The sequence below is a fragment of the Mirounga leonina genome, unplaced genomic scaffold (genome assembly GCF_011800145.1).
Source record: "Mirounga leonina isolate KUSES-001 unplaced genomic scaffold, KU_Mleo_1.0 Mir_150, whole genome shotgun sequence".
Classification (NCBI taxonomy): domain Eukaryota; kingdom Metazoa; phylum Chordata; class Mammalia; order Carnivora; family Phocidae; genus Mirounga; species Mirounga leonina.
The window spans coordinates 26845545-26873544 of record NW_023270374.1 but is presented as its reverse complement, the minus strand read 5'-3'; the positions used below and the strand labels follow the sequence as shown (position 1 = coordinate 26873544).

At 44.1% G+C, this 28000-nt stretch overlaps 1 protein-coding gene across 3 annotated transcripts; it reads left to right on the top strand.

The window, feature by feature from the left end:
• Positions 1-1181: 1181 nt before the first annotated feature.
• On the top strand, positions 1182-28000 carry LOC118011413 (ER degradation-enhancing alpha-mannosidase-like protein 2). 3 transcript variants are annotated; one of them, XM_035006178.1, is made up of 12 exons: positions 1182-1366; positions 1560-1670; positions 3509-3548; positions 7064-7169; positions 10393-10437; positions 11089-11214; positions 13515-13726; positions 15421-15562; positions 16852-16976; positions 22299-22443; positions 25445-25566; positions 27440-28000. In XM_035006178.1, exons 1-12 carry the CDS (start codon positions 1260-1262, stop codon positions 27938-27940), a joined length of 1782 nt encoding a protein of 593 aa, XP_034862069.1. In that variant the 5' UTR covers positions 1182-1259; the 3' UTR covers positions 27941-28000. The 3 variants fall into 3 exon arrangements, with proteins under 3 accessions (XP_034862069.1, XP_034862070.1, XP_034862071.1); XM_035006179.1 differs by lacking the exon at positions 10393-10437; XM_035006180.1 differs by lacking the exons at positions 1182-1366; positions 1560-1670; positions 3509-3548; positions 7064-7169 and adding an exon at positions 8254-8324.

Here is a 28000-nt window from a genome sequence, read left to right as displayed (position 1 = left end):
GATCATGACCTGAGCCACCCACGCGCCCCTGTCAATTCCATTTTTTGATCAGGAAATTAAGGTTCAGACAGGTTAGGCAACTCACTCTGAATCTCTTCACAAGTAAATGTTCAAGTTTGACACTTCTCTGGTGGACTACAACCTTACAGGGTAAGAGGTAGAGTCGGGAGGCAAGAGTCCTAGTGCTTTCAAGAGACTAAAAAAAAGTTTTTTCTCATGAGGGAACCATGAAATCAACCACATAAATTGTGAAAATATAAATCATGGTTGTATTTTTCTGTGACAGTGTAGAAAATGCACATTTTAATCAAGCTAGAAAAAGAAAGAAAAATTATGAGTAGTTCAATCTTGCTCATTAAAAAACAGAACTAGCATTACCAAATCCAGCAACCTGTCCCCTCTCCCTCCAGAAACATTTTATCCACACTAGAATTTTGAATGAAAGACAAAGAGATCAGCTACAGGATGTATATAGGGAAGGATGATGAAGCCTGGGTAACTTTTATAGCACGGAAAAGCCCAGACCTGAAAAATGTTTAGTACCTGCGTTAGGCCGGAAAATGGCCCCTAAAGATAATTAGGTCCTAATCCCTGGAATTTGTACTTGTTACACTATTTGGAAAGGGGGTCTTTGCAAATGTGATGGAGTTAAGGATCTTGAGATGGGGGGGGGCGGTGTTATCTTGTATTACTCAGGTGGAACCTAAATGCAACCACAAGTGTCCTTATAAGAGACAAGCGGAGGGAGTAGTGAGAAACACCCACAGAGGAAGAGGCAGAGATTGGAGAGAGATGGCCCCGGGCTAAAGAATACAGCAACTTTCTCTTCTCCCGGAGAAGCTGGAGAGGCAAGGAGCATATTTTCCTCTTGAGCCTCCAGAGGAATTTTGGTCCAGTGAAACTGATTTCAGACTTCTGGCCTCCAGAACTGAGAGTATTTAAAGAGTTCAGTACAGTTTTAGTACACAATAAGTGCTCAACAAATGCTGTTACTAAAACATTAGTTACAGTATCTGTAGCAGCCACCGTTTTTCAGCCACGTTCCTTTCCGCCTCAGGGACTGTTATGTCCCAAGAGCCTCTTTGCCTGGGTTCCACCTCCCATTATATTCTGGGACTTGTAGTCCGGAAGTGGGTGACTGATTCATCAGCGCGCAGGCGCAGTGGCGCGGATTCCCGGAACAACCGGCAGAGGCTCCCAGGATGAGCGGGTGGCGGTGGCTGCTGCTGCGGCGGCGGCGCTGACAGGACACGAGCTCTATGCCTTTCCGGCTGCTGGTCCCGCTCGGCCTCCTGTGTGCGCTGCTGCCCCTGCACCATGGTGCGCCAGGCCCGGATGGCACCGCGCCCGACCCCGCTCACTACAGGTGAAGGGGGTCAGGGTCCTGGCGCTTCCATAGTTGGGGAAGGGAGAGCGCAGACCCGGTCCCTTTCCTTTCCCTAAGTCCCAGGAGCCCCCACCCTGACCTGCTCGGACCCCGCCACTGGGCTCAGGCGGTAATTCCCACTTTCCGCCCTATTTGTCCTTTCCCCTGCCTTATTTCTTGTACCCCGCACCAGGGAGCGAGTCAAGGCCATGTTCTACCACGCCTACGACAGCTACCTGGAGAATGCCTTTCCCTACGACGAGCTGCGACCTCTCACCTGTGACGGGCACGACACCTGGGGCAGGTAGTGCGAGTGGAGGAGCAGGGGGGCGGCTTGGGTGTGGCAGTCCGGCCCTAGGCGGGCGGGTCTCCTGGGGCTGGTGGCTTCACGGCCTCCTCACCAGTTCCGGAAAAGCTCCTAGCGAGGGTGAGGCCGCGTTCCCTCCAATTCAGGGCAGCGCCGCCAGGATCCACCCAGCCTCCTGGAGAGTTGGATCCCACCGTGGAAAAAGCCTGGGTTAGCCTGGTGGACTGGACCTCTGGGCTCCAACCACGACAGTAGCAGGCACCAGCAGTGGGGACTTGGACACATGGACAAATCTCTGGAGTCCTAGGCTATCGAGAAAGGGCTCCAAGAAGTCAGAAGACCCAAGCCCTCATTTTATAATTGGGCAAACAGGCCCAGGAGGGGGTGTAACTCTTCCAAACTTGAAACCTCAGAGCATTTGTTGTTAGTAACTGAAACACACTCACATTACTGACTGCTTCTTGAGATTTCAGCGCAAAATGTCACCTCAGCATCATCTCCCTTAACCACCCACCCCCTACAGGTCACTCTCGCAAATCGCCCTATTTATTTATTTATTTAGTAGCACTTCTCGCTCTCTGATACTACCATTTTCACTTGTCTGCGAGTTTGTCTTTCTCACTTCCACTAGAATAAAAATTCATGAGATGGAATTCTCTGTCTTGTTTCTTGCTGAGTGAGTGAAGAATCATTGCATTTAGCTGAGGCTGACATCGATTAAACACTGTGCTGAGCATTTTACTTGTGTCTTCTCATTTAATTCTCTTAACACCCCTAGGAGTTAAGTGCTGTTTTCTCCACTTAACAAATTAGTATGCTAAGAATGGGAGAAGTTAACTCAACAAAATTTGTGCTGGTTTTCTTTTGTTAGCTGAAAAAAAAAAAAAAAGAGAAGTAAGCAAATGGCAAATTCAAGCAGTACAAAATCATATACAGTAAAGTAAGTCTCTCCCATACCCTGCAACTCCAACCACTGTTGACTTTCTTGTGTATCCTCCCCAAAATATTCTGTTTATACCATCATATAAGTATGTGTATGTGTATCTTTTTAAATCAGCTTTGTAAAGGCATAACTTACATATAATAAAATGAACCCACTTAAAACATATAGTAGCCACTATCACAGCCAAGATAGAGTACATTTCTGTCATGCTAAAACGTCCCCTTGTGCCCCTTTATAGTTGATCCCTCCACCACCACTGGCCCAAACACCTGCTAATCTGCTTTCTGTCTATACGTCTCCTTTTGAAAATGCAGATAGAAGCATACCTCACTGCCTATCCTATTCCTTGTCTTTTTCATTTAACTATATAATTTGAATATTTTAACATTAGCCCATAGAACTCTTGATAACAATCTTTTTTGACAACTTCATAGTTTTGCACTGTTTAAATGTACTGCAATTTAGATAATCGCTCTTCAACTGTGTGTATGTTTGGGTTACTTCTAACTTTTTGCTATTCTACACAATACTGCCATGAGCATTCTCAAACATACAGCTCTGTACACATTGAGATAAATTCCTAGATGTGGAAAAGCCTGTGCCCTTAGCTACAATCTTACACTGCCTCCCTATGGCAGAGAAGAATGCCGGTCCATATAGATGATACGGTTAACCACAGTTGAGCAATATCAGCCCATCCTCCCAGGTGCATTAAATGGGTTAGAGCTTCTTGGCAATTTTCAGTCTGGCTTCTCTGTTGTGACTGGAAGTGAGATAGGAGAGGCATTGCTGTGCCTCACTTATTATTTTTTGGGGTCTCTGATCTGGGGCAGCCTTACTATCTTGTGTTTGATTTTCTTACTAAGCAGTTGGGATTTCTGTCCTTTTACAGTTTTTCTCTGACGCTAATTGATGCCCTGGACACTTTGCTGGTAAGTGTCTTGACAATTGCTTTTCCTCACCACCGTTGTGTAACCAAGATCCTTCCTCTTTTGGCAGCTTGACTGTGGGTGAAAAACAAATTCTTTACTTAGGCCTTTTATTTTTATCTCCGGATTCTGAACCATCAGGTTCTGGTTGCCCAGCTAGGTAGAGGAAAAGGATGAATTCCAAACGTATTCAGGGTCATTTATTCAGCATACGTTTATAGAGGACCTGTTATGAACACAGCACTGGGATAGGCCTATATAACTGTGGGTGATATGGAGACTTTGAGACCCTCTTTGTTTTCAGAGGCTTGCATTCTAACTGGACATGTTCGTGATAAAAAAAATATTAGCAGTAACTAGTTCGTGTGTTATGTGTAGGGCTTGTGCTAAGCACTTTATATGTGTTATCTTGTTTAATCCTTCCAACAACCCCATGAGGTACATACCTTTACTCCTTCTTAGTCTGGGGAAATCTGATGCTTAGAAAGGTAAAATGGTTGGCCAGGGTCCACAGCTGTGAAATGGCAGGGCTAGGACTTGAGCTTAACTCTGTATGACTCCCAAGTCTTTTTTTTTTTTTTTTGAAGATTTTATTTATTTGAGGGAGAGAGAGAGCACGAGCAGGGGGAAGGGGTAGAGGGAGAGGGAGAAGCAGATTCCCTGCTGAGCAGGGAGCCCGATGCAGGACTCAATCCCAAGACCCTGGTGTCATGACCTGAGCCAAAGGCAGACACTTAACCGACTGAGCCACCCAGGTGACCCTGTATCATGCCAAGTCTTAATTGTCCTCCTTAAAAAGGCCACAGGAGAAGATATAATTAACAACTTTCTCCCTACTTCACGATTTCTGGTTGTCTGTCACGTCTTCTCATTTTTATATATTAATAGCATTTACATGATTGTGATCACCTTGCAGATATAATTTCCCCTTTTTTCCCTTAATGTTAATTTGTATGTACTTGTCCACTCATCAAATATTTATTGGGGGCCCCCTGTATGCCAAGCACAGTGCTAAGTTCTGGAGTTATAGTGGTAAGTTTAAATAGATATGGTCCCTGCTTTCCTGGAATTATGACTTTTGTGAGGGAGACAAAGAACCAAAGAATAATCCTAAGGACATAGAATTACAAATTGAGGTGAGTGCTCCGAAGGAAGAGAACATGGTTCTGTGAGTGGTCATGTAACAAAGGAAGCGGACCTAGATTGAGGAGGTCAGGGAGGATTTCCCTAAGGCAGTGAAGTGATACTTCAAGTTGGGATCTGAAGGAGAAGCCAGTGTTGACTAGGGAAGTGGGGGAGGACAGAGTGTTCCAGGCAAGGGCCTCACAGCAGGAGAGAGTGTGGCAGACGCAGGGAATTGAAGGAGGGCCAGTATTTCTGGGATGTGGAGAAGGAAATACAGAAAGCAAAGTTGAGCTGGAGGCCTCACTGGGGACGAGGATGATGGAAGCCCTTGTTCACTATGGTAAGGATTTTGATTTCTAATTTGAGAGCAATGGAAAGCCACTGAAACATTTTAAGTAGAGGGCAGGAAATGCTGAGATTTCTGTTTTGAGAAGATCACTAACTGCAGTGTGGAAAGAGATTCATGTCATCATTCAGTAAGCATTTGTTGAGAATTGCTCCATGGGCTATGCTTGGCACCCTGGAGGAAGGCAGGGATGAATGAGGCTCCTTCCCAGGCAAAGATTCTCTTAATATGGAAAGAAACAGATGCTGTAAGAATTGTGTGGATAAAGTTAATGGAGTCTTTTAAAGGATGAAGAGGTTCATTTTAGCTGAAGGAATCAGAGGCTTCCTTCCTAGAGAAGTGACATTCAGACAATCAGAGCCAGGTTGGATTTGGAAATGGGAAGACACGTGATGGAGAGATTCTGGCAGAGGGCAGAGCATGTCTCAAGCCAAAAAACTGGGGCAAAGTGGGTACAGTTTTTCTGAAGTAGATGAGGCTAGGTTAGATGAAGACGAACAATGAGAAACATGGTCAGAAAGGTAGGTGGAGGGGCACCTGGGTGGCTCAGTCGGTTAAGTGTCTGCCTTTGGCTCAGGTCATGATCTCAGGGTCCTGATATCGAGCCCCGCATCAGGCTGCCTGCTCCATGGGCCGTCTGCTTCTCCCTCTCTCTCTGCTGCTCCCCCTGCTCGTGCTCTCTCTCTCAAATAAATAAATAAGATCTTAAAAAAAAAAAAAAGTTGAGTCCACATCATTGAATGCCTTGAATGCTGAGTAGTCAGAATTGTTCTGGTTCCAAGTGACAGAGACCCAGTTCAAACTGATAGAGACAAGACGGGAATTTACTGAGTCAGATAACTAAAAAGTCCAGGTAAAGCCTGGCCTCAGACTCAGCTGGATCCAGGCATACGAACAGTGTCTTCAGGAGTGTCCATCTCTCAGCTCTGCCTCCTTTGTTGGCTGTGTTCTCGGGCTCTCCTTATGCTGGCAGAGTAGCCAAGAGTAGCTCCAGACTTCCCACTCAGTGTGTATGGGAAGAATCAGCCCTTTTGCCTTAATTCCAGGAACTGAGTCTCATTGATCTGGCTTGGGCCGCACACTTATTCCTGAACCAGTCACTGGCCAAGGGGTACAGTACAGTGGTCCAGATCAAGTGCCCATTCTTACAGCTGAGGGGATGGGGTCAGCCTCTCCCAAACTGCAGGAGTGGCTGTGGAAGAAGAGTGATTCCTCAAGAGAGAATTAGGGTACTACTATCAGAATAAAAAGTATTAGAATCACATTTGGCTGACGGTTTAAATGAAGAGGGTTTAATTTTCTCAAGTGAAAGGAAGTCTGGAGGTAATTTCTAGCATGGGGTTGGCTGTTCAACTGTGCCATCAGAGACCAGGCTCTTTGTATGTTTCCATTCTACCATCATTAGTGTACTGGCTTTCATTTTCATGCTTAGTACCTCAAGGTCTAAAATGGCTGCCACAGCTCCAGAAATCAAGTCTGCTCTCAAGGCAGGAAGAAGAGTAAACAGCATGCCAGCAGTGTCTGTCTTTTTATTAGGAAAACAGAAGCTTTCCCTTTCTCAAGGCTTAGGTAACACAGTCACCTCTAGCAGCAAAGGAGGTAGAGAAAGCAAGTATCTGGATTTCCAGCCTCTATAGAGGGAGGCTACCAGGGTAAAAGAGATTGGAAATCAGTGTTGGACCAACCAACCTGAAGTGTTTTCCACGAGGATGAAGGTGACCAGAGAAGTTTGAAAACAACAGATACCCACTGCAAATGTCAAACGAGGATTTCCTAATGCGGTCTATAGTCTATATTGTTTCCATTAAGTGGGTACATAGTGACTTGAATTTGTACCTAAGAATTTACTTAACCAGTCTCTTGGTGTTGGGTGATTTCTAGATCTCAGTGTTTCCTTCTCCTGTCACCAGTCCTAGAACAGAAACTGGAGGTCTTAAGTTGAATAAGCGAGAACCACACCAGCATAGGATCCCAGACTCTTGATCCAACATCTTCAGTGCCTTAAAGCCTGAGGGAGCCTCACTGTCAAGTCTCTCTTCCCTTCCAGATTTTGGGGAATGTCTCGGAATTCCAAAGAGTGGTTGAAGTGCTCCAGGACAACATAGATTTTGATATTGATGTGAATGCCTCCGTCTTTGAAACCAACATCCGAGGTGAGGGCTGCCTTCTACGGCCTTTGGAAGAAAAGAGATTGTGGAGTTTTGCCTCTGTGTAAACCAAGAGGTGGTAAATAGGATCATAAGTGTCAACCCTGCCAGGGCACTCGGCCCAAACCAGTGACTGACAAAGATCGTTCCCCCCAGAGGGTGGGGTGTGGAGGTCTTAGGATCCCCCATCAGTTTCAGACATGAGCAGGGGACAGAGAAAAGACTGGAAAGAAATGTGCCAGAACGACTCCTCTATTAACATATATTTGGCGCTAGGCTTACAGCCAGCCATGAACAAGAAGGATGTGACCCTTGCCTTCTTGGAGCTTATTGTCTAAGAAGTGCTATCCAATAGAACTTTCTATGATGATGGAAATATTCTGTATCTGTGTTGTCCAATGATGTATCCACTAGTCACACATGGCTTTTGAACATTTGAAATGTGTCTATTGCAACTGAGGAATGGAATTTTTAGTTTCATCTAATTTTAACAAATTTAAATTTAGTGACATACGGGGGCACTTGGGTGGCACAGTTGGTTAAGTGTCCAACTCTTGGATTCTGCTCAGGTCATGATCTCAGGGTCGTGAGATGAGCCCTGCGTCAGGCTCCACACTCAGCGTGGTCTGCTTAAGACACTCTCTTCCTCTGCCCCTCCCCGCCCAAAATAAATAAATCTTAAAAAAAAAAATAGTGGCATGTGGTTCATGATTATCGCATTACACAGTGCAAGTCTAGGGCGTTAGTTTCCAAAGCTGGCTGTCCATCAGAACCACTTGGGACCTTTAAAAAAACTGAATGTTTAGGTTCCACTCTAAACCTAATGAATTGGGATTTCTGGGTTGGGTCCTAGTAACAATATTATTATCAGGTTTCCAGTGATTCTTATGAAGCTAGTACAACCCTTATTTTCAGTGAACCCCTAGACCACCAGTGGCTTAACAAACTGTCACTTCTGGAGGCCAAGTTATATTTTTCCCCCTTATTTTGTATGTGTTTTGCAATTAAACTTGTATTGCAGGTATATGATAACATTTTTAGGAAGATTATGGAGCAGAGGGACAGCATGATACAAAATCCTGGTTTAGGGATCAGACCTGAGTTCGAGGCCATGTTCACTGCTTGCTGTGTTCCACAGCTTCTGAGTCCAATTTATCGTCTGTGAGTTAAGATTCCCTTACATCTTTGTTGCTGATATGAATATAATTACACCAGCTTTCTTTTGGTTGGTGGGGTTCATTGACCAGGATCTTTTTCTACTCTTTCACTTTCCATCTTTCCGTATTTTTATGATCAGATATAGATCTTTTATAAATTACATATTTTGTTTGTTTATCCATTCTGACAATCTTTTCTTTTAACTGAAGCATTTAATCCATTTACGTTTACGTTTACTCTAATTACTTAGGTATTTGCACTCGTTTCTGTGGTATTATTTTGTGCTATTTGTCCCATCTTCTCTATGTTCTTTTTCACTCTCCTTTTTTTGTGTGCCTTCTTCAGATTGATATTTTTTCCCCCTTATTCCATGTTCCTTTTACTAATGTAGAAACTATGCTCAGTATCTTGCTTTTTAAATAGTTTTCCTGGAAAATTTAACAAACGTAACAAAAGTCTAGAGTTAATGACAATCTTTATTCTCCTGAATAATACAAAACCTGGCTCTGAGACTATTCTGACCTGTATGCTATAGTTATGTATTTTAGTTTTTTTGTTTTAAGCCCTCCATACATTATTGCTCTTCTATACAGTTGAGGTTCTGGATTTACTCATATATTTACCACTTCTCTGACCATCTTTCCTTCCTGTGTCTCCGACTTTACATCTGTGATCCCTTTCGTTCTATCTGAAGCAACTCCTTTAGAAAGTCCTCTAGTGCAGGTGTGTTCTTGGCAGATTTTCTCAGCTTTTGTTTATATGAAATGTCTTTATCTCACTGCCTTTGTTGGGTCTTTGAGGGATAATTTTGCAGAATGTATGGTTCTAAGTTGATGGGATTTTCTCGTAGCATTGTCTTCTCATTTCATTGCCACTGTTAAGAGGTAATCTGTCAGTCTAATTGTTATTATTTTGCAGATGATCGGTTTTATTTATCCTGGCTTCCCCCTCCTTTTAAAAGCGTTTTGTTATGGAAGTTTTCAAAAATATATAAAAATAGAGAAAATAATGTAATGAAATAGATGTACCCAACATCCAATTTCAATAATCATTGTTACATGGACTCTGCTCTTAAGAGCTTTATTTTCCTTTGGTGTTCTGAGGTTTACTGTGATGTGCATAAATGTGGATTTCTTTTTATTATCTTGCTTGGGATTCCTGGATCTGAGAATCAGTGTCATTCACTAGTTTTCAAAAGTTCATAACTATTTTCTCTTCAAGTATTGCCTCTCCCCCATTTCCTCCCTCTTCTCTTTTTAGAACTCTACCCAGAGAGATGTTACACCTTCTTATTGTATCCTCCAAATCTCTTTGGTATATTTTAAAAACAATTTTGTCTCTTTATTGTTGCATTTTGGGTAATTTTTTGGAATCTGTCTTCTAGTCCACTGAAGAGAGCTTCAGATATGTCTTATTTGCTATTAAACCTATCTATGTAATTTTTAATTCCAATTATTATATTTTTCACTTTTAGAAATTCCATTTGGTTCTTTTGTAAATAAGCTTGGTCATTTTTATAATTTCTTGCTACTTACTTGCCTATTCCAAACCTTTCTTTTATTTCTTTAAACATTTCCACATAATTATTTTGTATTCTGTGTCTGATAATTCCAACATTTGATGTATTGGTAAATCTTATTCTCTTGTCATTTCTGCTGGTTTGTACTCCCAATGCCTTGTTTCTTTGTATGTTTTGTGATTTATTTAGATTTTAATGTACACTCATTCCCTAGACTTTATCTCTGGGCTTTTTTGAGGCCTAGATTGAAGGTGGGTTCTTCCAGGTAGAATTTTTGTTTACTTCTGCCATTTGGCTGGAGGTACTGTTTCCCCAAAACTGCTTTATGCCAAAGGTTTGAGTATTCCTAGACTACTCAGTTAGTGTGAATTCAAGCTGTAAAACTTAGTGAGTACCAGCCTGAAGTTACTAATTTTTAGGGAGGCTTTTTTCCCCCCACCCCCTTCCCTTTACTTGGTATCAAGATCTAAGGCATTTCCTTACTGTATGCTAGGGGAGGTGTATAGGGTTTATTTTTAATCCATCCTTATACAGACTATATAATTCTTTCAGATCCCAACTTTATGGAGGTATCTTTTATCAGACTTTCCACTTTGGGTAGGTTCTGCCTTTGTTTCTTATTCCCCCTCTGACAGGAAAAGGGGAAACTGAAGCTCAAGGTCACCATTTTTTTTTCAATGAGAGGGCCATTCAGGATATCTATTTAGCCATATTTCCAGATACAGAACATTTATGTCTTTCCATAAGTCCTAAATATTATATCATAAATCCAAATAGATGAATTAATACAATGAAAGTAGTAACTACTCTGCCTTCCCACCCCCCCCATCCCACCCCCCCCTGCCCAGGTCTCGGAGGGGATTGGGAGACAGAGTGACCAAGTGGAATGAGCACAGGCTTTGGAGTCAGACAGACCTGGCCCTACTACTTGCTAGATCGGTGACCCAGGGCAAGTCATTTTACCTCTCTGACCCTCAGTATCTTCACTTGAAGAGGGGACAATAGTACCTAGTGCTTGGTATACAACAGGGACTAAAAACAAGTGATAGCTATTGTTTTGGGGACCTACCAAGAGAAAAAAAACTTTGTAAACTTAACAGTGTACCAGTATGTGGGACTAAGGGATTCTTTCACTAGGTGGCTCTAGCCCCTTCCCAGCAGCCACCCAACAGAGCATGCAGGGTTAATTTACACAAGGGTAAGACTGGTCTTTGGGACTCTGACGCTTGTGTTTTGTACTCTCTGTAGTGGTAGGAGGACTTCTGTCTGCTCACCTGCTGTCAAAGAAGGCTGGGGTGGAAGTGGAGGCCGGCTGGCCCTGCTCTGGGCCTCTCCTGAGGATGGCTGAGGAGGCGGCCCGAAAACTCCTCCCAGGTAAGACCCCCACTGACGTGGGGCAGAAAGGAAGTCCAGGAGGTCCTGCTTCTCTTGCTGGAGACCAGAGTGGCAATGCTGAGTTACTTACCGCTGTTTCTCACCCGAACACTTGCTATTTCTGCCTCTGGGCACCCACCATGGAAATCAGGAGAGTCCTGGGCATTTCCAGGGCTTGCTGGGACCCTGGCCCAGGATGGGTGAGCTGACCTCCTTACTGTTTGCAGGGTGGCACTGAAGGCCAGCCTGGTGGGTGGAAGGCTCTTGCTCTTATTTGAGAGAGCCCTTTCGCCCCCTCCCTGGCCCACACACTGCTGGGATAAAGGGGTTCCAGAGAAGAACCTCGATCTGTGTGTTAGGAGCCCCTGATTCTGGTCTAGCCAATGTCTTGACGAAGCCACTCTTCTCTCCTTGGTTCAGTTTCCCCATCTATCAAAAGGGAATCATAATTCCCACTTGCCTGCCACACTGGCTTTTTGAGAGGCATAAAATGAGGTCAGAAAGAAGAAAGTGCTTGGAGAACCTCAAACACCACTGAAACGCAAGGGACTTGTTTTGTAGCTAAGCTGTGTCCAGTGCTGCGGGCCAAGCCTCAGTGTATTTGTCTGGTGGGGCAGTAGCTGAGCTCGGCTGCATCAGCTGGACACTGTGTTCTCTTCAGGGTGTGGTGGGGACTCTGGGGCTGTTCACACCCAAACACATCACTCTAGGCTTTCATCAACCTCTCAGCCACCACAGTTCTCCCTTTCTGGAGAAGAGTGGAGGAAAGTGAGTGAGCTGGGTTCAGATCCACTCAGGGCTCACAGCCCCATAGCCTGCGTGTCCCCTTACAAACATCATATCCTGTGTGATTCATCCATGTAGCACACTGCTTCGTTGCTCCCTTTTTTTTTTTTTTTTTGGTCATTAAGAATCATTTTGTATTGAGAAATATACATATTGGAAAGTACATATTGGAGCAAGCCCCCATGGAATTGCCATTCAGGTGAAGAAATAGGATTTTGTCACTCCCCCTCTTTTGGACACTGCCTGACTTTTCTGAAATGCTTCTGTGAGCCCTGTGGTTGTGACTTGCGTTCTCCTCGCTTGCCACTTGCACCTGCCACACAGCAAGTTTGCCACTTACAGTCAAGTGGCTGGGCCTTGTGGTTCTTGGAAGTTTGATAACTTTGTTCATAACTTTGGTGACGCACGGGCTGCTCTGGGGTTATTTGACCTTTTGGCCTAGAGAGGAAATCTCTGCCTCTGGCTGTTTGTCTAGCTCCTCGCCTTGAGTTGGAAGGCACCAGGGTGGGAGGAGCAGAGCGTAACAGAGTGGGCGCATGGCAGGCATTCCCATCCCAGCTCTGTTTGGCTCTCTTTATATGACCTCTGAGTCACTTCCTTACAGACATGACTTTTCCTACCTATAAATTGAGGGTTGGACCACATTAGTAGTTTAGCGATTTATATCCTTTAAAAAAAAATGATAATAGTTTAGCCCCTAAACTATTTAAAGCAAGGATCTCAAACTGCCTCCTGTGGGACTGCTCCAGGTCTGCAGATAGGTTTCATTTGGTCGTAATTGTGTTTGGAAAAGCATATGAGAGGAATCGGACGAAGGTGGTCAAAGATACAAACTTCCAGTTATCCATAAGTACTGGAGCTGTGATGTACAATGTGATGACCGTAGCTAACACTGCCATGTGATAGGTTTGAAAGTTGCTAAGAGAGTAGATCCTAAAAGCTCTCATCACAAGGGAAAAAACCAAATGTTTTCTTTTTGTATCTATACGAGCTGATGGATGTTAACTTACTGTGTTCATCATCTCACCATATAGGTTAAGTCAGGTCTTTATGCTATACGTCAATTATATCTCAATAAACTCAAAAACGGAGAAGCGTATGAATGGCTTCTCATGGGGCATGCTCTTCAGGGTGCCACAAGCCCCCTCCACTTCCTCCAGCTTAAACCCTACGTGCTTCCCACTACGTTACTTGCCTGGCCTCTGAAGGCATCGTGTAACATACTTAAAAGTGAAGCTGCTCCAGCCCAAGTGGGCATATATGGGCGTGGCAGCCTGGAGCACAGCCCGCTGCTTGCCTCCTCATCATGGGCAAGAGCCCAAGGGTCCCATTGATCAATGCTTGACAGCATCTGGATTAGGTGGCCACCAAGGGCCTGTATTCGTGACAACTATCCCTCTCTGGCTCCATCTGTAGCAGATCACCCAGGAGATAGAGAGGGAAGTGCTGGTTGAGTGTTGAACCATCCCTATGTCCCCACTCCTGTCTGGGATCATTATTTTGTGATTATTTAGCATTTCAGACCCCCACTGGCATGCCGTATGGGACAGTGAACCTGCTTCATGGTGTGAACCCGGGAGAAACCCCTGTCACCTGTACGGCAGGCATCGGGACCTTCATTGTGGAATTTGCCACCCTGAGCAGCCTCACTGGTGACCCCGTGTTTGAAGATGTGGCCAGAGTGGCCCTCGTGCGCCTCTGGGAGAGCCGGTCGGATATTGGGCTGGTAGGTCGGCTGCTACCCTTTCTGTGTGAGCCAAGTCGGCTACCGTAGCCCCTGCTTGTAAGACTCGTGGCTCCGAGCAGTAAGTTGCAGCCCAGCCAAGGGACACTTAGGGTGACCTCAGCAGTGGCCCAGGACTTAGCATCAGGACACTGAAAGTTAACCAAGCCTCCAGTGCAAGTTTCAGCCCAGCGGAAGAGAGCACGAGACAGCACATCCTCTGGCAGGGAGAGGGGGCTTTGTTGAGTTTGATTCCTTGAACTTCTCTGATTTCTAGGAAGTGGGCCATATGCTTCTTGCCCTTGACTCACATGGCGACCTTAGATCACCAGCCCATCTGGCCCTCATTTTTACTGTCTGTTTGTGTTTGTTAAACTGGGTTTCTTAGAACACCAGTGCTGAGAGATGTTGAATGGTTAGCACTGATGATCCTTGAGAAAACACAGTTTTGAACTGCGTGGGTCCACTTATACACAGATTTTTTACAATGCAATACCGTAAACATATTTTCTCTTCTATATGATCTTCTTAGTAACACTTTCTTTTCTCAAGCTTACTTTATTGTAAGAATACAGTACATAATACATATAACATGTGTTAATTGACTGTTTATGTTATCAGTAAAGCTTCCACTCAAGAGCAGGCTATTAGTAATTAGGTTTTGGGACAGTCAAAAGTTATATACAGATTTTTGACTGTGTGGGGCTAGGCACCCCAACCCCTCCATTGTTCAAGGGTCAACTGTAGTGTCTTTTTTTGGAGAATCATAATGAACATGAATAGGTTAAAGGTTATGAAATCCTCTGGTAAATAAATCTGTTTAACTTTGCTTAACTCAACATTTTCCAAACTTATTTGACCCTAGAGCTTCCCTTTCTTCTCCAATACCTATTAACCTTTGAGCCAGATGATCTCTAAGGTTGGTTTCAGCTCTTAAATCAGATAGTCCAGTGAAACTAACAGTAATTGAGCCAAAGCTATCCAGGAAATAGCACTAGGTTTGGTCAGAATTGGTCTTGGCCTTGCTACATCGAAACTTTGTGACCCTGGACAAGTCACTCAACCTCTCTGATCCTCAGTTACTGGAGCAGTAAAGTTGATGTATTAATAGTTCCTTTGGTGAGTCATTATGACTTGGAAAGATTGAGTTGTCTGAAAGTGATTCAAGCAGGGACACATTTTATGCAAGTCTGGTTCTAAGCTTGAAAAGTGAAACTTGTATGAGGAATCCTTGAAAATCCCTTAAGAAGATGCCACTCTGGAGACCTATAGTAACTCCCTGTCCAACACAAGCAGGTTTTTCTCCAGCACTGGAACCGCAGTGGACTCCATATCCTCTCAGCCCTTACCATCTCTCGTGCACACTGGCCTGTCTTTCGACTGTATCTCTTTCCCTACTTTCTGTGGTGCCCGGAGCCTGCTCTGCTTGCCTTTAGCTGGAAGTTCCGGGACTTAATGCTACCTGGAGCAGTTCTCAAAATCAGTGACAGATACTGATAGGAGTTTGTGGCCTCCCAGCCCCACACCCTGATAGCCTGCATGTCTCCCAAGGGTACTGGGGTGTCTGCCTTGCATCTGACTGGCCAGTCAGGGGTATGGGGAGATCCTTGTTTGGTCTTGAGCCCTCCCTTGGGACTCTGTGTGTGTGTGTGTGTGTGTGTGTGTGTCTGTCTGTCTCTTTCTCTCTCTCCTCCCAGGTTGGCAACCATATCGATGTGCTCACTGGAAAGTGGGTGGCGCAGGACTCAGGCATCGGGGCTGGCGTGGACTCCTACTTTGAGTACCTGGTGAAAGGAGCCATTTTGCTTCAGGATAAGAAACTCATGGCCATGTTCCTAGGTAAAAAGGGCGGGGTAAGGAGGCTTTTGCCATGATTTCTCCCATTTACATGTGGTTTATTTATAAACTTTCAGTTGCTCCCAAGTGCCTACAGACTTAGTTCTGAGTGCCTGAGTCTGTATTCAGAGCAAGCATAGACTTACCACTGCCTCCTCGGTGCCCATTGGGACCTCTTTAGGCCTTCCTGCAAGAGCCACGTGAACTATGCTGCGTTCTCTGTGTGTAGCCCTGGGTTTCTTATTTCCTGGCCATTGCACATGTGTTCCCTTTGCCTAGAATACCTTTTTTCCTGTCCTCATGTGTCCAAATCTTATTCACCCTTTAAGGCCCAGCTGAAATGTCACCTTGCCCACAAAGTAGCTTGATCCCTCCTTAGGATTTAGGGCCTTCAGCACCTTTTGTGCAGTCAGCTGTCATCCACAGTTAACAGCTCTTCCTACCAAGTGCAGTGTCTATGCCTTATTCATCTGTATATTTCCCACAGTGCTTTGCATGAGGTAGGTAGTTGATTAATGCCTGTTGAATAAAAGCGTTTTACCCTCTAGGCCCTTGGACACTAATAATAATGAAATTGAGGAATTGTTGGGCACCTAATAATAACTATTATTATAGCTACCACTTATTTATTCAGCAGATACTTAGTGAGTACCATTGATGGGTCAAGTACCACACCAAGCACCAAACATGGACTATTTCATTTCATCCTTACAGCACTATTTGAGATTGTCTTATTTATTTGCCTGTGTATTTGGTACTTCATTTAGATAATAATTTATTGTGCATATTTATTATGCACTATCCTAGTGTTGAGGATTCCACAATGAACAAAACAAAGTCCTGCCCTTCATGGATTTACAGTCTAGGGAGAGGTATAAATTCAAGTTCCCACTAGAATGTAAGTTCCCCAGGCCTGCATTTTTGTCTTGTTTGCCACCCTGTAGGTACTCGTACCTAGTAGATGTGCAGTGAATATTGTTGAGTGAATGAATGACTGAACAATCCCATGAGGTGTATACAGATTACTCTCCCCACTTTAGAGATAATGAGACTGAGCCTTAAGAAGGAAAACCTTACCCAAGATTGTAGCTAGCAAGTGGTAAGGCTGGAGCTGGAAGTTGAGTCTGGAAGTTTAGCTCCAGAACCCATGCTCCTTCCTCTGTGCCTTGTTGCTTCCTAGTCTGCTTTGACCATCATATGGTCTTCCAAAAGTGTAAGTCCATGCTTCTGTGGTCAAGACCTGCCTTTCGACTCCATAATCACTGATGTGTCTTATTGCATCTCCTTTGCAGAATATAACAAAGCCATTCGGAATTACACCCGCTTCGATGACTGGTACCTGTGGGTGCAGATGTACAAGGGGACTGTGTCCATGCCAGTCTTCCAGTCCCTAGAGGCCTATTGGCCTGGTCTTCAGGTAGGAATGATCGGAGGGGTGGACATTTTTTTCTGGGACCGACAAAACAGGCTCATTCTGATGTATAAGTCAAATAAAGTATTTCAGTTGCTTGAGTGCTTGGGCTGGAGACAGAACAGAGACCTAGAGTGAATTAGACTTAAGATTCTGCCAAGCTGAATTTTCCAAAGGGAGCTTTAAGGTGTCAGGAACTGAGCTTCCAGTTTGCTGTGAAATGTGATACCACTTAAAGTAGAAAGTGTCTTTCCAGGCTGGGTGGTAACAGCCATTGGCAACAACTGTTTCTCCACTGGACATTTCTGTCAAATCTCCTCAATCTTGACAGCGGGTCTGAGAAAGGGTGTGAAAGCAGCTGGGGCTGCCCTGCGTGCCATCATTATTGTTTTCCATTGCATGATCTGATGGAGTCACAGCTGGGAGGGCCGGATCCTGGAGCCCATCTAACCAGCCCCCTATGTATACCACAATATTTTTATAAGCTAGTTTCTTTTTTTATTTTAAGAAAAGGTAATAACGTGTAGATGGTAGTAAATTTTAAAAGCACACCAAGGAATACAGTGAAAGGTAAATCTCGAGCTCCCACCCTCAAACCCCTCCCCAGTCCAGCTCCTATTACCAGTTTACTGTATACCTTTCTAGAAATCCATATGCATAAACACATGCATATTTATATCTACCTTTTTTTCTTTACATAGATAGGAATATATCATGTACTTTTTCACTGAATATGTCTTGGAGATCATTCTTTATTGATACATATAGGTCAGTTTTACTTTTTTTTTTTTTTAAGATTTTATTTATTTGAGAGAGAGAGAGAGCATGAGCAGAAGGGAGGGGCAGAGGGAGAAGCAGACTCCCCAGTGAGCAAGGAGCCCAATGCGGGCCCCATCCCAGGACTCTGGTATCATGACCTGAGCGAAAGGCAGACGCTTAACTGACTGAGCCACCCAGGCACCCCTCAGTTTTAGTTTTTAACAGATGCATATTTTCCATTCAATTGACATACTGCAATTCGTGTACTAGTCCCCCATTGTGCACTTTTAGCCAGCCTTCTTCTTTTACAGATGGGGAACAGGCTCAGAGAAAACTTGTTGACAATATTAAATATAGGTCCAGCTCTTTCTAAGATACTCATGTTTTTTGCTTGAGTGCCCACCAAAAGAATTTTGAAGAACTATGGCGTCCCCTGTGTGTTTTTAATCTTATGAGTTTAAATAGTCGTATACCATCCCTTTTTCTCCTTGAACTCATATTTTTCATTCTCCTCCCCCAACAGGATTTTATCCTATTTGTTCTATTTTATGCTAGATAAATTTTACTGATACCCTCTTATGTCTTTGTAATAAAATTTCGGTATACATAGAAATTTAAAATACTTTAAAATTTCCTGTGACCATAGGCTCTGAGTATTAAATTTGTTTTCTTCTTGACTTGGTTATCATTAGTATGTAAATGAGTAAAGCAACATTAATAGCTTACAGTTTTCGATAAATAATTATAAAACATAAAGGCAATTTAATCAGAAATACATGTCTTAATGAGATTTCAGGGGCTTTTTTATTTTTAAGTAATTTGCGTATTTGTGTGTGAATAATTCATATTGCTAAAATGGGACATGGTTATGTATCAAAAGTTTTATTCCTCTTTTCATTTTTTAGATGTAAGTGCTGAGGAGTCTTATGCACATAAATAAGTAGATAGGAGTGGAAAGAGTTTGATTATTGCAATGTCATTCAGTTCTTTTCTTTTTGAGCGTGGCCGGGGAGCGGGGCGCAGGGAGGGAGAGAGAGTCTTAAGCAGGCTCCACGCCCAGTGCAGAGCCTTCAGGGCTCCATCTCACGACCCTGAGATCATGACCTGAGCCAAAATCAAGAGTTGGATGCTTAACCGACTGAGCCACCCAGGTGCCCATCATTCAGTTCTTTGCAGTCATTGACTTAATAGATTGAACCATATAAAATTGCCAGTATTCCACTGTTTGACCTACACAAATGGCAATGTTATATGGTTCATTCTTTATATGATGAAAATAATCATATGATCTGTCATCAAAAAACATTTTTAATGATCCCTCCGCTGACAACTTGACCAGTTCCTCCTCTAGTTTTTTGAAGGCAGAGTATTGGAACCATCTGATATGCAAAAGAATTGTTACACAGTGATTAGAGTAATTCCATTTTTTCAACACCTACACCAGTATTTTAAACTTAACCTAGTTTGGTGCTCAGGAAGTCTTTATTCCCCAGGACAGTGTTCCACAGGAAGGTTAGAGATTGCTGGTAGGTACACCTTGCAGAAGGTAAAATGGCAGAAGGCTAACTGTGAAGGAAACAGTGATAATAGATAGCCTGCCTTTGTGTTAACAAGCGTCTTTTCAGGCAGATCCATTTTAGGAAAGTAGAGGATCTGGAAATCTGTTGTGTTAAAACTATTTGTGACTACATTCCTCTTGGGAAATCTTGTATAACCTAGCCATGTCACTGATCACACCCTTTGACCCTGCGAAATTCCATTTCTGTGCATGTTCCCCAAGAAAATAATTCAAGAGGGAGAGATGCATCATGTATACAGATATTCCTAGCAGCAAAGTTCATGACAAAGAAAACCTAGAAATGATCAAAATGCCCACTAATGGAGGAACAAATGAATGATTATATTTTAATGGAATGGATCATTTTACAACTTTAAAAAATTAATATGTAAACTCCTGTGTTACATGAAGAGGTAGTGAACAAGAATCAAGAAAATGTGAAGAATGAAACATACTGTTGGACTGTAGTGAGAAATTAGGAGTGATAATTAAATTTTTTAAAAAATTTCTCTGAGTAGATTTAACAATAACAAAATACACACAAAGGCATTATATTATTTGTAAACTGATTACAACTCTAGAATTTTGGTTTTATATGTTAAGGAATAGAAGACAAAAATGTAAACGACTGCTACTGTAAGATTAAGAAGGTGATTACCTTTTTATTCCTGTACGCTTTAAAAAAATATTTCTATAACTCTGAATAGAATATAAATTGGAAAGGTAGATATCAAAACTATGTTATCTGTGTGGTGAGGTTAAAGGTGACTTTTTTTATACTTTTATTTTTCAAATTTCCTAAAATAAAAATTAAGAAAATAAAAGAGGGTGTGATAAGGAAAGAAAGAGTTTCATCTCCGTTGGTGTGGTATTTTTTCCTGGCTTGACCAGGGATCATGGGTTCGTTCTCTGTGAGATTCTAAAAAACACTAATAACTAACACTTATTGAACATCTAGTCAGGGCCTTGGAGTGTGTGTGACTGGCACATGGAGGTGATAAATATTTATAAGAGAATGATTTATGTGCCAGGCACTTTACACAGAATTCTCACAGCACACGGAGGTAAATTTTGCTTTATAGATGAAGAAAGGAGGCTTAGATATGTTCAATTTGTTCATTCATTTATTCAACGAATATTTGAATGCCTGCTGTGTTCCAGGCGCTGCCCTTGTTCAGTTTATAGAGTGTGAGACACAAAATAAAAAATAAAGTGGACAAATGCATGAAATAGTAAATCTCAATGAAGGAAACAAAATGAGAGGCTGAGAGAGAATGTTGGATGGGGACCTAAACTTGAGGGAAGAAGGCCTGTCAGAGATGTGATAGTAAAGCTGTATTTCAAGAATCCGACGTGGGGGATGATGTTCCAGACGGCGGAAATATCATGTGTGAAGGTCCTGAGACAGGAAAGAGTTGGGTGTTTATCAGAAACAAAGAAAAGCAGGATGGCCACAGTCCAGGGGAGGGAAAGATCAGTCAGTGGAGGTCAGAAGCTCCCAGGTCGTGCAAAGCCTTGAGGGCCGTGGGCAGGTGTCTGGACTTTATGCCGGGCCCCTGGGAAGCCCTGAGGTCCGGTGTCTGTAGGAAGGCAGTTACTGTGGCTGTGTGGGGAGAGTGCACTGGAGAGGGGCATGAGGACAAGTGGTGGGGGCAGTGAGAGGACTGTGGAAGTGATCCCAGGGGGAGATGCTGGTGACCAGACCAGGTGGCGGCACTGGAGATACAGAGACAAATCGTGATGGTTTAGAAATGGAATTAACAGGAGTTGCTGATGGAATGGATGTGGGGGTGGGGGGAAGGGAGGAGTCAAGGATGACCATCATTTGTTAAGTGCCATTTACTAAGAAGGGAGATGACAGTAGGGAGGCAACTTTGTGGGAAAGCGAGGGAACCAAGAACTTTGGGAAATGTTAAGTTTGTCCTATCCACGAGGCATCCAAAGGAGATGTCAAAAATGTCAGATGTCAAAAAGCTGTTTCCCTGCAAGCTTATATTATTATTAATAGCTACTTAGCAACAGCTAGTAAAACTACAAATGGGTATACTTTCAGGCCCAGCAATCCTGATTCTGGACATTTGTCTTACAAGTAAACTTTGCATATGTTTGAGGTGCATATGTACAAGGTTATTGACTACACTATTGGTTGTTCTAGCAAATAGCAAAACATTGGAACCAATCCAGCTGGCTGTTAATAGAGAACTAGTAAAATCATGGTCCAAGCAGTGGAATACTATGCAACTGTGTAAACAGGAGGAGAGAGCTTTTTATGTACTTACATGAAAAATCAAGATCTGTTGTTAAATGGATCAAAGAAAGTACAGAACTGTATATTTAATAAGTGATTTTTATGTGGGGGAAAATAATATACTCTCACACATATTTATGTTTATAAACTACTACAAATTCATCTGGGGTATGGGTAGGAATGAGACTTAGTAAGATCAACCTTTTTCTTATTCTTAAAATTTTGAAACAGATAGCTGACTTAGCTATTTAAAAACTGTAGTGGCCAGGGCGCCTGGGTGGCTCAGTTGGTTAAGCGACTGCCTTCGGCTCAGGTCATGATCCTGGAGTCCCTGGATCGAGTCCCGCCTCGGGCTCCCTGCTCGGCAGGGAGCCTGCTTCTGCCTCTGACCCTCCCCCCTCTCATGTGCTCTCTCTTTCTCATTCTCTCTGTCTCAAATAAATAAATAAAATCTTAAAAAAAAAAAACTGTAGTGGCCAGCATTGACTGAGCAGGGACTTTGAATACAACCTCTGTCCCTCACAGTAACTTAGAGGCTTTGTGTTTTGCATCAGAGAGATGAGGCTCAGAGAAGGTAAGTGTCTGGCCCAGGGCCAAACAATGAATAAATGGCTGACTCGGTTTGATCGCAGGCTTTTGTGGCTCTAAAGCCTTTGCTGTTTCTTCCCCGAGGTTGTGTGTGAGGTTTGGTACATGGAGTTTTTTTGTATATGGGTTTTTATGCCTGGTGGCTGCCCGTTTGACAACCACTTCTCTCCTGCAGAGCCTCATTGGGGACATTGACAATGCCATGAGGACCTTCCTCAACTACTATACTGTATGGAAGCAGTTTGGGGGGCTCCCAGAATTCTACAACATTCCGCAGGGATACACAGTGGAGAAGCGAGAGGGCTACCCTCTTCGGCCAGGTAAGCAGGATCTCTGGCCCATCACAACCCGCAGGCTCTGGTTCTCTGAACCCCAAGCCCTCACGTTTCTATGAGGCTCCATGTCTCACAAGTGCTCACAGCTAATTTTTCCCCATCTGATGGAAGTGGCTCTGGGTGGTTTTCCTGGTAGGAATTGTTTACCCATATATTTTCTGATAAGGAAACTGAAGCTTAGGGGTTTGAGCTGGCTTTCCCAAGACTAAGTGTACGATGTAGGACTGGAACCCAGGCCTCTTAACTAAATTTTAGGCTCCTTCAAACTCGGGCAAGTGAGTGCAAAGGGAAGAGCCAGGTTGACTCCTTTTGAGTTCTTGCCATCAGGATTTCAGAAGCGTAGACAAACTTCTAAGTCACTGGGTCAGGGGAGTTATGCCTCTATAATATGGAATGTTAGAACTCTGGAATGGACCTTAGGAATGAATCATCCGGTCTTGTCCACCTCCCCATTTGCAGCTCAGAAATCAAGGCGTGGAGAAGGAAGGTATTACACACTCGATAACTGTCTTAGAGTTCCTTTCCAGCTCTGATTCTCTGATTCACTGCAGGAAAGTTAAACACTGCAAGGAGGAGAAGGGGAAGGGGGCCAGAGGAAGGAAGCTTAGTCAGCACACATAGTCATTCCCCACCCCAAAATGGGTTACATTTCCATTGTTAGGCTCTTCCCACCTTCCCACCTGAATGCCTTTGAGCTGTGGGACAGGCCTTCTGGTGACTTCTGCCCATTCTGCCCTCCTCTACCCCATTTCCTTCCTCCTCTAGCTCAAGAGATTGTCGTGGGAGTTGTGGAGGGGACAGAAGAGGGAGTAAAACAGCAACAGCAAGTTAGTCACTTTGATTCCTCGAGGCTGCTCTTGGTATTTCTCATGTATTTATTCTCACAGCTTTTTCTTTTCTCTTCTTTTCCTTTCCTTTCCTGTCCTGTCCTGTCCTTTTTTTTTTTAAGAGAAAACTCTCAGAAGGTGTCATACCCAGTGTTACCAATAGATAAAATGAAGACAGTTTGGGACTAAACGTAGGACGTAGGCTTGTGCATTCTCAGGGTTAGAAGGAGCCTGAGAGCCTTCTAATTGAGATCCCCTGTCATTGTACAAGTGGTTATCTGGTCTTCGTTCAGTTAACACCAGTGACAGGGAGCTCATTATTTCCAGAGGCACCCTGTTCATTTGCAGGGTAGGCTGGCCGGACGGCATCAGTGGAAAGTAAGGCAGCATAGCCAGGAATCCAGTAATGCCTTAGTCCGGTCACCCTTCCTGCCCCAAAACAATAGCGAATGGGAGATAAGGTACTGCTCTTTCATTAGATTGACCAGTGTCTTTACACTCTGGTACGTGCCTCTGATTGGCAGTATTGAAGCACAGAACCTGGCCTAAAGGTCTCTGAGGGCCTTTACCTCCCCCTAAGTCCAATCTAAGCCTTGGGCTGCCACCCTGTTCTAGGCAGTTGGCCAATATACAAGAAATTAAAGCAATGACAGCCGATGTAGACCCATGTATGGGGAAGAGAAAACAAGATGGCTGGGCCCGGGGTGCACTGAGCCAGCCAGCTGCTGGCAGCAGGACAAGAGGCTTCCCCGAAGCACTATCTTTTCTTTGAACTCACACAGTGTGTTCTCTTACTAGTAAATGTGCCCCCACCTATGCCTTAGAATACGAGCAATCAGATTAGCAATTGTCTAGAGACCTGTGGGGTAAAGGGAGGGAGAGGTGGGGGAGAACTGGGAGACAGGCAGAGATCTTTTTTCGAAAGTAAGAAATAGAGTTTGCAGTAATAAATCAAAAGGGGAGAAAAGTACTGATCAAGGGCCAGGAGGAAACAGGGCAGGAGATCAGGAGGAGAGGTTGGTCTAGGGAGGGGAGGGTTCTCTCCTCTCTGAGAAGAGACGGGTGAAGAAACAGAAAAGTCTGTTAAGCTGTACCCTCCTCCACTGGGGCCACCCTGGAAGTCAAATCTTTCTATTCCATACTAGCTCTTCAGATATTTGAAAGCAGTAAACACATCTTCCTGGGTTTTCTTTTCTCCAGAATAAACTTTCTCATTGGGATCAACTCCTATTGCCTAATATTCATCTGAAAATGGGGCGCATGTCTGAATGTCAAATTCCAGTTGGGTTTGTAGAGTCAGACGAGACTATTACTTTGTTCTGGGCCCAGTGAACTGGTGGCTATTTCTTTGTTAGATTGAAGATTGGCTCTTGAATATCTTAACCTTCATCTTTTTTTTTTTTTTTTTTAATCTTATTTATTTGACAGAGAGAGACACAGCGAGAGAGGGAACACAAGCAGGGGAAGCGGGGGAGGGAGAAGCAGGCTTCCCGCTGAGCAGGGAGCCCGATGCGGGGCTCGATCCCAGGACCCTGGGATCATGACCTGAGCCAAAGGCAGACGCTTAACGACTGAGGCACCCAGGCGCCCCTTAACCTTCATCTTTTTGTCCATCCCATCTCAGAAAGGGCCTCACGCTCAAGTCATTGAGTTTTAGTTTTAGGGTCAGGTTAGGCTATGAGTGACAGAAAATGAGTAGTAGCTTAATTAAGGTAGACATTTATTTTTCTCTCACTTCTGGCCTTATGTGTCTCTCTGTGGTGTCAGGGACCTTAACCTCACACCTGGCTACTGGAAGAGTTGTCAGTCTAAGCAGTTGTGAGCTCTAGTTAAGGATTCTGTTACTAAGGGAAGAAGGAGGGGACAAATACTGGGAGACAGGGAGTAGCCTTTGCCACCTCCCCCTCCCAGAACCTAGCTGCCTTTCTCTCCCTTGGGATGGGAGTTTGTGGTCAGTTTTAATGCTGATCTCCACTAAGCTTCAGGCTTTGAGTATATTGACTGTGGAAATTCAGCACTGTGTGAGCTATCCTGTATTCCTCCTGGTTGGGGCCCTGTGGACAAGGTGTGGAGGGGAGGAGTCTCTCACTGCCTGAAATGGGCCCTGAGCCTTCCCAGCTCAGCCCCTGGATGAGAAGGGTCTGCCTTGGACTTCACAGAACTCATTGAGAGTGCAATGTACCTCTACCGTGCCACGGGGGATCCCACCCTCTTAGAACTCGGAAGAGATGCTGTGGAATCTATCGAAAAAATCAGCAAGGTGGAGTGTGGATTTGCAACAGTAAGTGTTTTCATGGGCCCAAGAGTTGAGAAGTGTCTCCCCCTGCTGCTAAGGAGCCTCTGGAATATTAACACTGAAGGGACCTTAGAGAGATGTACATGCGCCTTTATTTTACAAGGGTACATTTTGTGAAAAGTTTTGTGGAAAGTCCTGTAAGGTGGATTCTAGAAGGGAAACAGAGTCCCATAGCCTTATATTCAAACCTGGGGGTCCTTAATGAAATAGTCCTAGTAGTTTCACTACTAGGTGTTTACTGAATGTCTTTTATGCACCAGGCACTATGCTAGACCGAGGGTTCTAGCAATGAACAAAGACCAAGCCCCTGAGCTGACATTTTAGTAGGAAAAACAACAAACATGTATCTGGGAGACAGAAAGAAGGCCAGTGTGGCTGGAATGGAGTGAGCAAGGAGGGAAGGGGAGAAGAGAGAAGTCCCAGAGGGAGGCAGGGGCCAGATCGTGTAGGGCTGGGGAGAGTTTACATTTTGTTCTGCTTAAAATGAGAAGCCTTTGTAGGACTGACAGCAGAGCAGTGACATGATCTGACTTGTATTTTAGAAAGATCACTCTGGCTTCCCCAGTGAAAAGGGATTGAAAGGGTCAAGGTTAAGAGCCATGTCACATCCTTAGAGGACCCAAGCAGGCAAGCTATAAATAAACTATCATTACAGACATGTAAAAACCAGATGTGTAAGAAAATTGTCTGGAAGAAAATTCACCAAAAAGTATACAGAGGGTTTTTAGGGTATGGGATTAAAAACAGACCAAAAAAAAGCCTTCTTTTTCAAAATTTTGTAATGTGGTTATATTCTACAAGTAGAATATATATTTTTTAAAAAGACCTATGTATGTAGAGGGAAAATAAAGCAGTGATATGTTTTAGTGTCTAATGTGTTGTATTTTGTGAAAAGCCAAAGTGGCTAAGTCCACTGGGGACTTCTTAAGAACATTTGACTTATTTCCATGAAAATGAAAGCCCTCTGGAGGTCTTCCAAGGCAAATGATGGGAATAGGCATCAGACTCCTTGGCCTTTGACAAATAATAATTCTTGGTACATAAGTCCATATTTTAGTCACATTTTTTTGTGAAAAATAGTTGTCCACTGAGAATTAGTTTTAAGAAAATGTATCTCTAATTCTGAGACGTGAATATAAATGTAGGAAGTAAACTTACTCATCCATGGCTGTAACCTTAGTATGAATTTTTCTTCATAAAGACTTCTAATTAGTTATTACAGTAGCAAAAACTTGGTAACCAACTTCATGCCCATCAAAGGGGATTAGCTAAGTAAATGACGCTACATTTTTACAGTGTCAGTAAAGGGGATGACTCGATCTGTGTATGGTCACAACAAAGGTAGGATAAAGGGGATAGGAACTGTCCTGTCACCTGGAGAGGTCAGGGAAGACCCTGTGATGAGAGGGTATCTGAGCAGAGAGCTGAAGGCAGTGAGGGAGTGAGCTGTCTGAAGGACAGCGTGCTCCAGGCTGAAAGGACAAGCAATGCGGAGCTCCTGGGGCAGGAGTGCGCGCGCTTGCCAACTGAACAGAAAGCCCAATGGCTGGACCGGCAAGAACAAGGGAGAGCCTCAGAGGGGTCAGGGAGAGAGCAGGGGACAGACCTGGAGGACCTGTGAGGCCTTATCATGATAAGGACTTTGGTTTGAGAGTCTACATGAAGTGGAATGTCAACAGGGTTTTCACTGGAGGAGTGACAGCTAAGCCTTACCCTCTACCTCTGCTTGAGGGTTGCAACACCTGGGGTTGGCACTCAGCTGCTCAGTGGCAGAGCAGGAATTCCTGATGTGGGCCCCCGGCCCCCTCTGCTACCCCATGACGCTGGGTCTGACTCGCTTCCCTCTTCCTCGTGGCAGATCAAAGATCTGCGAGACCACAAGCTGGACAACCGCATGGAGTCTTTCTTCCTGGCTGAGACCGTGAAATACCTCTACCTTCTGTTCGACCCGGCCAACTTCATCCACAACAATGGCTCCACCTTCGACGCGGTGATAACCCCCTATGGGGAATGCATCCTGGGGGCCGGGGGTTACATCTTCAACACAGAAGCGCACCCCATCGACCCCGCCGCCCTGCATTGTTGCCGGAGGCTGAAGGAAGAGCAGTGGGAAGTGGAAGACTTGATGAGGGAATTCTACTCCCTCAAACGGAACAGGTCGAGATTTCAGAAAAAAACGATGAGCTCGGGGCCGTGGCAACCGCCAACAGGACCAGGCACGTTCTCCTCACCCGAAAACCAAGACCAGGCGAGGGAGAAGAAGCCTGCCAAGCAGAAAATCCCACTGCTCAGCTGCCCGAGTCAGCCCTTTACCTCCAAGTTGGCATTACTGGGACAGGTTTTCCTGGACTCCTCATAACCACTGGGTGATTTTTTTTCTTTTGTGTTTGAATTATGATAATAAACCTGCTTTTGACAA